The sequence below is a fragment of the Chionomys nivalis genome, chromosome 8, assembly GCF_950005125.1.
Source record: "Chionomys nivalis chromosome 8, mChiNiv1.1, whole genome shotgun sequence".
NCBI lineage: Eukaryota > Metazoa > Chordata > Mammalia > Rodentia > Cricetidae > Chionomys > Chionomys nivalis.
Window position 1 is genome coordinate 12643031 of NC_080093.1, and position 12206 is coordinate 12655236.

The window sequence follows — 12206 nt, forward strand, 5'->3', positions numbered from 1 at the left end:
CTCGCCCTGCCCCGCCCTCTTCCACTTCTTGTTAAAATGATTCCTGTCTGGATCAGCTTTCTCACGTGGCTCATGATTAGTTCTCCTACCACGAGTACAACATTACAGAGACCGTGTTTGGTTTTCTGATTTCCTCTCCCAATGCCTCTAAATACAACATCCTTCAAAGTTGGATCAATAGAGCAAGAAAATACAAGAAACTGAAAGAGCAACATTAGGTTTGGCTAAGAGTGCCCAAGGAATTGAAGAAGACACCAGAAAATGGAAAGATCTCCAATGCTCCTTGGGTAGGTAGAATTAACATAGTAAAGATGGCAATTTTCCCCAAAAGTAATCTACAGATTCATTGCAATGCCCATTAAAAGCCCAGTAAAATTCTTTACAGACCTCGAAAGAACGGTACTCAACTTCATATGGAAAAACAAAATACCCAGAATAGCCAAAAAAAATTCTGTACAACAAAGGAAATTCTGGAGGCATCACAGTCTCTGACTTCTAACTCTACTATAGAGTTACAGTAATGAAAACAACTGGTATTGACATAAAAAACAGACAGGAGGACCAATGGAATCGAATCGAAGACCTGAATATCAATCCACACACCTGATCTTTGACAAAGAAGCTAAAAATATAAGATGGAAATAAAGCATATTTGACAAATGGTGCTGGCATAACTGAATATTAACATGTAGGAGAATGCAAATAGATCCATATCTATCACCATGCACAAAGCTCAAGTCCAAATGGATCAAAGACCTCAACAAAAATCCAACCACACTGAACCTCATAGAAGAGAAAGTGGGAAGTACACTTGAAGGCGTTAGTACAGGAAACCACTTCCTAAACATAACCCCAGTAGCACAGACACTGAAAGCAACAACTAATAAATGGGACCTCCTGAAACTGAAGCTTCTGTAAAGCAAAGGACACAATTGACAAGACAAAATGGTAGCCTACAGATTGGGAAAAGATCTTCACCACTCCACATTGGACAAAGGACTGATTTCCAAAATATACAAGGAACTTAAGAAACCTGACACCATGGGCTGGAGAGATGGCTCAGAGGTTAAGAGCACTGACTGTTCTTCCAGAGGTCCTGAGTTCAATTCCCAGCAACCACATGGTGGCTCACAGCCATCTACAATGAGATCTGGCGCCCTCTTCTAGCATGCAAGCATACATGGAAGGAATGTTGTATACATAATAAATAAATCTTTAAAAAAAAAAAAACCTGACACCAAAAGAACAAACAATCCAATTAAAAAAAATGGAATAAAGACCTAAACAGAGAACTCTCAATAGTCGAATCTTAAGTGGCTGAAAGACACTTAAGGAAATGGTCAATGTCCTTAGTCATCAGGGAAATGCAAATCAAAACAACTCTGAGATTCCATCTTACACCTATCAGAATGACCAAACATAAATACTGATGACAACTTAGGCTGGCGAGGATGTAGGGTAAAGGGGAATGCTCCTCCATTGATGGTAGGAGTGCAAACTTGTACTACTGCTTTGGAAATCAGCATGGCAATTTCTCATAAAATTAGGAAACAATCTACCTCAAGACCCAGCAATACCACTATTGGGTATATACCCAAAGCATGCTCAATCATACCACAAGGACATTTGCTCAACTATGTTCATAGCAGCATTATTTGCAATAGCCAGAACCTAGAAACAACCTAAATGTCTCTCAACCAAAGAGTAGATAAAGGAGATGTGGTGCATTTATACAATGGAGTACTGCACAGCAGAGAAAAAAAATAATGACATCTTGAAATTTACGAGAAAATGATTGGATCTAGAAAAAGCCATATTGAGAGAATTAACCCAGATCCAGAATGACAAATATAATATGTACTCACTCATAAGTGGCTTCTAAACATAAAGCAAAGAAAAACCAACCTACAGTCTACAACCCCAGAGAACCTAGACAACAAAGAGGACCCTAAGAGAGACATACATGGATCTACATAGGAAGGAGGAAAAGACAGGACCTCCTGAGTAAACTGAGAGCATGGGGGTCATGGGAGAGGGGAGAAGGGGGAATGGGAGAGAGGAGGAAGGGAGGGGAGAAAATGTGTAGCTCAATAAAAACAATTTTAAAAAAAAAGAATGCCCAAGGAAGTGCACACCTGCTCCTGGTGTGGGGCACTGCGTGCCCTGCGCTGCACTAGCTAGACTCTGGCAAGGCTTAGAAAGTTCTGTTCCTTCAGGAGCTTTTAGCTCAAGTGGGTGAGCTTGTCAGAACTTTCTTTTCTGTTGCTAAGACCATGACCAAAGGCAACTTGGGGGCAGAAAGGGAAGTCAGGGCGAGATCTCAAAGCAGGATCCTGGACACAGAAACTGCAGCAGAGACTACAGAGGGGTGCTGCTTACTAGCTTGCTCAGCATGGCTTGCTCAGGCTGCCTTCTTATACAACCCAGGACCACCAGCCCAGGGGCGGTACCACCCACAGTGGCATGGGCCCTCCCACATCAACCATTCTTCAAGAAAAATGCCCCAGAGACTTGCCTACTGGAAATTGCATGGAAACATTTTCTCAACTAAGTTCCCAGATGACTTAGTTGGGGGGGAGGGGATGGATAAAAACAAACTAATTAGCACGAAGCCTGTTAGAACCTTTTAGTATGATGTAACCAGGGCCATACTGGAAGTAGATGTTGGATTCTGTAGAAACAGAAAATATAGCAATTCTGCCTGCCTGGTCACTGGCATCTGGAGGTGGAGAGGAGGTGGAACAGAAATTCTGATTGTGACAAAGTGTGTTCCCCGTGGGTTTAAGGTTGAAAGGACTTTGCCAGGGGGGGAATGGAGAAAAGGCATCGTGGGCATAGGGTAGGCAATGCTTGTGCAAAGGCAGGAGTTATAAGCCATGACTGGGGGATGGCTAGGCATGAGGCTGGAGAAGCAAACTACCCCAGACATTTGAAAGGCTCTGAATGAGATGTTCAGGAATCTGTGCTTTATCCTTTGAGTATGGGTAACCCAGCAGGGACGGGGACAGGTGATGTGTGCTTCAGAAATATACCACAGGTTGCAAGGATGGATATAGAGGGAGGTGTCTTGCTGTATACAGGAAGGCCAATTAGAAGGCAGAGAACAGGGGTGCAGGCCAGGCAGCAGCACCAGCCCCAGGAAGTCAACCAAGAAGACAAAGATTAAGGGATGAAGGAGTGGCAGGGTGAAGAGCAAGTCAATCCTGCCTGGAACCTGAGCAGGTAGGAAAGAAGATGATGGGATTAATTGTGGAGGGTAGGTAAGAGCTGCCGGGATGGGGCAGAGAGGCCAAAGTTCCATTCAACACCAGCTTAAGAGAGACGACTGCATTCTAAACACGCATCCCTACACTGCAGATAAGTGTAGCTCACACCCCTCACCAAAGATACTTTTTTTTGTAGCAGACAGAGACCAGTACAGAAAGACAAAATGCAGACAGCAACTGGTCGTAGGATGTCCAACCCCAACACATCTACAATGCAACTCTGTACTGAAAGTCCAAGGAAATCTGCAGAAGAGCAAATAGAATTTACGAGCGAAAGGATGAGGATATCTGCTTTGAGACAGTGTCTTCTGTTTAAGGTAGAGTCACACCCAGGAATTATCAACAGTATGTTTGCCTAAACAAAATCAGAAAAAAATGGCAGCACCAGTAGGCATCCCAACATGGATAGGGAAAATCTCACAAGGCCCCAGCCCTAGATAAAGAGCTACAGGGGGTCGGGGGATGCTGAGACAGGGAGAATCATCTTCTCCCCAAGGACAAGCTCTTTGATAGGTTATCCAAGGCCAAGTGGTCAGCACTAAACACATCTACCTATGAGCAACAGTAAACGAACTCGGCAGGTTGCATTTATAAACGGTGTATGTGTGTGTGTGTATGTGTGTGTGTAACATCAATTAATTAAAGACTAAGAAGTCAAAATAACAGAAAGGTAAACCTAAAACCCCTACTCACTCAGAAACTGTAGTAGGGTTTCTTCTTGAGAAAGGTGTAATGTAATCTTAGGGTAAGACAAAGAGAGTCTTTAAAAGAAGAGGTAGGGGCTGGAGAGGTAGATCAGGGGATATGAAAGCTGGCTGTTCCACTAGAAGACCCAGGTTTGAGTCCCAGCACCCACGTGGTGGCCCACAACCACCACAATGTAACTCCATTCCCAGGAGATCTGATGTCATCCTTGGATTCTATGGGTACCAGGCATGCAAATGGTGAACAGACATCCGTGGAGACAAAGCACCTATACAAATAAATTTTTTAATAATTTACTTTCATTTTATTTTATGTTTATTGGTATGAAGCTGTCAGGTCCCAGGGAAATGGCGTTACAGACAGTTGTGAGCTACTTTGTGGGTCCTGGGAATTGAACCCAGGTCCTCTGGAAGAGCAGCACGTGCTTAAGTATTGAGCCATCTCTCGACTCTACAAATAAAGTTTTTAAAATAAATAAATCTTCAAAAACTAAAAACAGGGCTAGACAGAAAACAGTTTTTAGGAACCCCGCAAAGGGAAATTTTGCAAAACAGAGAACCTTTTAAAGAGGTGTAGTCCAACCACAGGCTCACGGGGCCAGCCTGCACTCCGAAAGGGCCCTGCAGAGGCAAGGAAGGTCACACACTCCCAGGAAGGCTTTGACCTACTTGCTATCCTGGTCCATGGACAGTCCAGACCCCTGCTCAACTAGTTTGGTCAGGTTCACTATCTCCTCTTTCAGGGCAAGAATCGTCTCCTTGGCCTTCTGCTCCTTATCGTATGCCGAGTCCACCATCTTCCAGGCCTTTTCAATTTCCTGATGGGCCAGAGAGTTTCAGTGAGAAATAACAAATGGAATTCCAGATGCGAGCTAAACCAGCACAAAGAACGGCACTATGACTACGGTGTGACAGTCACCATGGGAAAGGAGAGTGTGCATTGCATGGTGCATGGGAATTTGGACTAACTAAACTGTTCAGTGTGAGTGGTCGGGAAGAGGACACTAATCCAAGGAGTGTTTTTCCTGGTGTGTGGGGGGAGGGTGAGTGTGGCTGCAAGGTTTTACTGAGGCAGAAATACTTCTGATAAATTGATAAATTTTAAAATGTTTAAATGAAAGCTTATATGCTTAACAGATTCTTAAAATAGTTCTGTTCCATAAGAGATGATCATAGATGCAATCCTTAAATTAATAGATTGAATGTAACTCTTGATAGTTTTGCAAATAAAACAAATATATTTTAGGCAAGCAGAGGGATCAGAGTTTGAGGACGACCTGGGCTCTACATAGCAAGTTCAAGACCAGCCTGAAAATATTTATATACATATACACATATGTACGCACACTTATATAACAAACATACACACAACCACACTGTGTGTGTGTGTGTTGTCCTCACCTCTCAGGTGAGTGCCTAGATGCTTTAGAACATCCCACAAGGTCACCTTTCTTTGCTGTCACTAGAATGTGCACAGCAATCTTAGCAATTCCCAAGTCCAGATCCTCACCCAATGCACATTAGGCAAGCACTCTACTTCGGCCCTTGGCTGTTTTTAAGAGAAGGAATCTCACTGTGTGCCTCAGGCTGGTCTGTTTTCTTATTAATGAATGCTCATGCTCATGGGGGAAAATAAAACCCGTAGCAGGGAACGGAACTGTAACTTCATTACTGTTGTGAAACGCAGTGTGGAATATTTACACACACACTCAAAGGTGAATTAGCACTGTGCAAATAAAGGAACACCATAAGCATCTGTCTGCAATAACCTTGAGTTTGTCCTGCCACTGACCTGTCTCGAAACATTTTAGTCAAGTAAAATTTGGGCCCTTTATATAAATAAAAGCCTATAAAGTTTCGATGAAAATACTTAGCTTTTATGTTGACAAGGGATAAAGTGGTTGTAAGGGAATAAATCTAAGCTTGCTCTCATAGCACACAGAGAGTTCTCTCATGTAACCACAGCACATCCCTTAGTGACTCAGTGGAAAATGTCAACTTGTGGGCTCTTTCCTGATGAAGCAACCACATGCACACCCGGACATCACGAGTAAAGGCGATCTAAATGAGAATACGTTTACGGTTTTAGCCAGACCAATTCTGCCAATTAGATTTTCATCCATTTGTAACTTTCATCTCCAGCACTAAAGTTTATAATAAGGAGTGTTTTTCCAATTATAAAATGAATTAGAGTTTTCTTATATTACTTTTCCATCAAGAAGAAAATGGCAGTAGCGGAAAGAACCATGCTAACGGAGAGCAGTTTCTAAGAAAATGGGTCACTCATGTCTTGTTCTGGTCTTGGAAGTTAATTTGAATCGGATGCCATCTGATTGCATGCTATCAAGGGAATTACCTAAAACATTCATGAATTATTTCCCAGAGCTAGAGATTTAATTGTGAATTAATATATCTCAACCTCTTATGACTTTGAGATCAACAGGGAACATTAATGTTTTATCTTCAAGATAATGCAATATACTTAAGGATGAAAAACACGGTGTGGAACCAAGGCAAACTTCCTCCAGATTTCACAGACCAAATCTCTGGTTCTCCTAAAAGAACGTTTGGAGAGAAATAAATAAATAAACAAACAATAAATTTAAAAACAAAACAACAAGGAAAAGGACGCTGGGGAGAATGAGCATGAGCATGAAAATCATTCCCTGAGAACTCACAAAGCAATCTCTCCTGGAGCAGAAGAAAGAGGAGAAATGGAAAAGTATTCTTTTAACCAGAGCAGGGCTAGGGTGATAGCTCGGTGGGTGAAGAGCTTGCCACGAAAACACAATGACCTAAATTGCGGTCTCATCCTACTGGCGGCACAAACTTCAATCCCAGTGTGAGGAAGGCGATGGAGCCATGGGGCCACACCAAGCAGTCGGTCCAGTCTAATCTGGAAGCACCAGGCTGGCGAGAAGCCCTGCCATTCTCAACAAGGCGGGTAACATCTGAGAAACAACTGTAAGTCTCTGGCCTCCACATGAGCACACACACACACACACACACACACACACACACACACACACTGTCAGATGCATACTCATCAACAGAACATTCCAAGAGCCCCAATACTGCATAAGTCTTTTGGCTAACCCTTTATTTTCCAGAAACTCATCAGTAAAATGAAGTTCTCCATTCATTTTCAGCATGGTAAGCCTCACCAGGGCCAATTACTTTCTCTCTAAGTGAATACTCTTCCCTAGGCTTAATGAATATCTACATTATGTAAATTTTGACCTAATAACTCATGTCTTACCAGTCAGAGAGATGTCAATGTAATGGACAGGTGGCGTTTGAAAGTCAAGCTCATCTGCTTTTAGATCACTGACCTTCTTGAGAGACGCGATGGTGGTCTGGTCATCCTGAGAAAGCTTCAGGGCGGTGGCCACCTTGGCGGAGTTCACCACAATCTCTGCATTCAGCTCTCTGCATTTGGCCATGAGACGCTTCTCATTGTCGTAAGACTTTCTCATGATAGTGTGAAGTTTCTCATATTCAACCCTGAATTTTTCCAGACTTTTGTCTCCCGAAAGCTCATTGAGAACCTCCTGAAAGTCTCTTTCAATTTCTTCAAACGCAGTTTCCTCCAGCATGAGTTTTTCACCCTTTTCCTGAGAACAAGAGCAAGGGTGTTACCCTATTACTGTCATGAAATGTCTGCTGGTACCCCAGAGTGATAGCCCCTCACGCACGCAAAACCAAAGCCACCAGCCAGCGGAAACATTGAGACAATATGTTGAGAAGTTTTCATCCTCCTCCTCTGATGTAATTATATAGAACATATGCATACATATATGGCATTGTAATTAGTTGATATGAGGTCATGCCCAAGAAAGATAAGCCTTAACTTCAGTAAGATAAGTATCCTTAGCAGATTTGAGCAAAGACAGAGAGAGTGTAAAGACAGCTTGCACTGACTCGGTTACAATCCAAGGAAGGCTAAACATTGTCAGCTACTTCCAGAGACTAGGAAGAGACAGGGGAAGATTTCACTCAGGGTCTCAAAGGGAGCATGACTTGCCAACATCTTGACTTTAGACTTCCAGCACTGAGACCTGGGAGACAAAAGATTTCTACTGTTTGAAGTCACCCAGTTTGGGGCACTTTGTTATGGCTGCTCTCTCAAATGAACAACTACTTATTAAGTACAGCATAGCAGCACTAATAATGATAAAGGTATGGTTAATGCATTCATTCATTCATTCATTCATTCAACAAATGTTTATTCAGCACCCTCGATAGGACAGTTCTGTGGTGAAGCCTATAAAGGCAACCAAGGTAAGGCACAAATGGTCCGCCCTCAGGGTATTTCTGTTTCACTGTAACTGGTCCAGTCTGCCCTGTAGTAACAGAAATATTCAATCCCTGCCATCAAATGCATTCTATGTTCTTCAAGAACACATAACAAGACTTACTCCCAGCTGCGAGAATAAAGCACATTACATGAAAGAAGTGGTACTCGAGCCACTTGAAGGAAGAAAAGCCTTCTCACGGTGGTTCTAGGGAAAGGATCAGTCCCAGCAGATGGCAATGCCTGAGGCGGAGCTCACAGCCACACAAGTGCCCGACATGCCCACATATAAGAAGGATGGCAAGGAGAAGAGACAGGCTGGGAGATGGAATGACCCGCTAAGGCGTATGGATTCGTGGTCTGGCAGCTGCAAAGACCCACCCCTGTTGTCCTCTTGTTTAATTGTTGCTTCTTTTTAAGCTATGACTATCCTAGTCAGCAACCACAGCTCCACCCCTACCAGCGGTGGTTCAGCTGCATCAGTCGTAGCCTGAGGAAATTTTGTTCCCTCAGGCACCAACTCTTTCAAAGTTATTAAGAGAACTTATTTAAACCTCTGTCCCTCTAAAGAACTCAAGATTCAAAGGTTGAGGTAAAATTCTGCTCCTCAGAGAGACTGAATAGCAAGCAGCTCACCTAGCTCACCTCCCGAGAGACTCCCAAGAAGTTCTCATTGCCCCTTCTTAAAAACCCTTCTCCACCGGGCTCCTCCCTACAACTTCCTGACAGCTAGTTTCTGCTGCAGCTTCCTGACTGCAGGTGAATTTTATTTAATAAAACATCTTTGCACCGTTAAACAAATGTTCCAGAGCATAAACAAATGTAACACACCTTTAAATAACATTTTACCACACACCCCAAACTTCTAAGGGTAGATGCAGCTTGCAAGCTTTATTTAGCTTTTCCCACTATGCTCTGAGAGTCCACACAAAAAGGGCGTAACGTCCACTGCCCACTGCTCATCAAAGAAACCAAATGAGGTAATCTTTCATCTCAATAATAATAAAATTCTAATCCACCCTGAAGATCCTAAGTAGCCTTGTTTGCCTCTTCTCTCAATGAGTATCGTTTGTGCAGTATGAGGAAGATTTATATATAGTCATAGTTTAAAAAAGAAAAGAAAAAATGTGTACAGTTAATTAAATCCCTACACATGACGTGCAAGCCAAACACCATGTTTAGAGATTTAAATGTGGCGCCTGAAACACTTGGCTTAACAGCTTTAGTACTGTTTTAAACCCAACAGAGGTTTCCTTACTAAAAGCAGATTATTGCACGGAACACAACTCAGCAAATGCTCAAAGGAAGAAAAACCACATTTAGCAAACATGGTGCTATTGTGGCTCTGTCTCACTGAGCAAGACCCGAGTCAACACCAGTTCACCACAACAGTGTCTGTGCTCTAACCTTGAAAGTCGTGTGAACGTCAACATTTGACCAGCGGCCCTAACGATGATTTGTTTGCACCCAGGTTCTCCCCTGTATGCCTGCAGTTAGTACAGGAATGGAGAAATATCAAAGAAACATTTTAAAGACACTTTTATGAACAAAAGAGATGTATTTTCATGTTACCACCTCAAAAAGTATTCTATTCAAGGCAAAGGAAAAATAATCTCTTAGCTCTGACCTATGGGCAGTTGGTATCTACACTGTGGCCAAGTGTGATGGAGCATACTTAAGAAGGATACCAACATGAAGAGACCATGGGAGGAACTGTGACATTCTGTCATTCACCTACAGAGGGTCTCCCATGCGTCAGGCAGTGCCCTGGGGTCTGAGGCACAGTCCTTGTAAGGAGGAGAGAGCATTTATAAAGAGCAACAAAATATGACAGAGACAATGAGTGCAGGAGGAAACCCTCAAAGCAAACAATGGAGGGTAGCAATGAAGCTAGCAGGACCAAGAGGAGAGTGAGGAAAGAGACTAGGTGGGGGGAGGAGGAGGTGGCCACAGGCTCATGGGTGTCACGAGAGGAGAGTAATGGCGCCCGGGAATGGGGCCAGTGTGGGGGACAAGGAGTCATAAAGAACCGTTAACCATGAGAAGGTTACAAAGGAAGACCAGGCATGGAGGAGATGGAAGGGAGATGGATACAGAGGCACAGAGAACACAGAAGAAATAGGGCAGGGCACGGAAGTGGCTAGGAGATGCTGGTACCAGGGCCGGCTTCACGGGTGTGAGCCCATTCAGTCACACGGGATCCAGAAGACTCCTACTTTGGCTAAATTCTCTGCTGTCATGTCTTAAAATTCTTAATAATATTAACAGAAAGCTTTTCACTTTACTCTGGGCCTCACAAGCTGATTCTGGCTGGAAGTTGCGTAATAGGTAAGGTGGAGGTGGGTCCTGATAGATCGAAGGGGAATTTAAGACCAGGAAAGATGAGGACTCTGAATGTCGAGTGATGGCAAGGATGTAGGGCCATTGAGGTTATAAATGAGAGGAGTAATGGACAGACAGGTTACTGAGGGGTGCAGCAATGAGCCCTCATCAGTGAGGCTGGAGATAAAGTGTCCTATAATGTGGGTGAGAGACGGAGGTTGCGAGACGTTAACACAGGGTCAATGAGAACACAGGGCAGCGGTGATGGACTGAAGGACCTTGATGGAAGTGTGTGACAGCTGGGGAATCAGGGTGTGACAGGTGGACGAGTTAGTGAGCAGGGTGACAATACTGATGTCGATGCGACATTTTCAATAGCCTCTCTACGCTAACACCTACAGTTCAGACTTTAGGGTGCAAGTCACGGTCTGGGAATTCATGAAGGAGCGAGGAGTGGGACAGAGCCAAGGGAGAGAAGTGCGAGGGTGCAGACAGCGAGGGTGCTGGTGAGGGGAGACCAGAATTAGTGAATGTAACAAAGGATGAGTTCCAGTAAGAGAGATGACAGGGAGAGGTCGAAGCGAAGAAGCAACAGAGGGGCGCTGACTCCTGACCTCCGTCATCCTGACGCTCTTTGAAGGCGGCCGCAAAGGCTGCCGTGGAGATCAGAAAACTGGGCTGGAGTCTGGAGAAAAGGGGCTGTGCACTGCCCCCAGTGTCTAAAAGGGCGACACGCTTTTTTTTGATCGCCAGCCGGGCGCCGAAAGCCGGCGCTCGGCGCGTCTTCGGTCGCCAGGCAACCGCCACGCCCCCGACCGCTGAAGCCAGGCGGACGTTCGAAGGGGGCGGAGCCCCGTAGGTCGGTTCGTGGGCAGTGGTCTGCATAGAAATTTGCAAATATATTCTGAATGGGGTGGAGCCAAGGAAATCGCAAAGAGGCTAGGTGGAGTCCACAGACCCAGAAGAAAGGAGACCTGCGTGCACTGCGAATACGAAGAGCTGGGATAATCAGTCTTGTTAGGGAACTGTGGTTTTTCCTTCTTTCTTTTTTATCGCTAGTCCTATTCCTAACCCTCAGACTCAGTCCCCCAAAGGTTGATCGATAAGTGCCCTTGTAAACAGCTATGTATGGTTTTTTTGTTGTTGTTGTTTTGTTTTTTTTTTTGTTGTTGTTGTTGTTGTTGTTTTTTGGTTTTTCGAGACAGGGTTTCTCTGTGGCTTTGGAGCCTGTCCTGGAACTAGCTCTTGTAGACCAGGCTGGTCTCGAACTCACAGAGATTCACCTGCCTCTGCCTCCCAAGTGCTGGGATTAAAGGCGTGCGCCACCACCGCCCGGCCAGCTATGTATGTTTTAATCAATAACATTTTCAGTGTGTTTTTTTAACTTAATATGTTCTTGAACGTTATAAATCGTCATATTCTTTTTTTCACTCGGCGTTCTTTTCTAGGCACTATCTTTTTTTGTTTGTTGGTTGGTTTTGTTTTGTTGTGTTTCGAGACACGATTTCTCTATGTAGCCCTGGCTGTCCTGAAACTCTGTAGAACAGACTGGCTTCGAACTCACAGAGATCAGCTTGCCTCTGTCTCCTGGGTGCTGGGGTTAAAGGTGTGAGCCACCAC

General features: G+C 44.1%; 1 protein-coding gene across 1 annotated transcript in view; it reads right to left on the reverse strand.

The window, feature by feature from the left end:
* The window catches only part of Cfap58 (cilia and flagella associated protein 58), a 107963-nt gene extending 96702 nt beyond the window's left edge, over positions 1–11261 (reverse strand). The window contains exons 1-3 of the mRNA XM_057779264.1: positions 11201–11261; positions 7303–7584; positions 4640–4788 (exon numbers count right to left, since the gene is read on the reverse strand). Of these exons, the coding sequence (XP_057635247.1) occupies positions 4640–4788; positions 7303–7584; positions 11201–11209 (440 nt within the window). The 5' untranslated portion in view covers positions 11210–11261. The remainder of the gene's footprint in view (positions 1–4639; positions 4789–7302; positions 7585–11200) is intronic.
* Between the last annotated feature and the right edge of the window lie 945 nt (positions 11262–12206).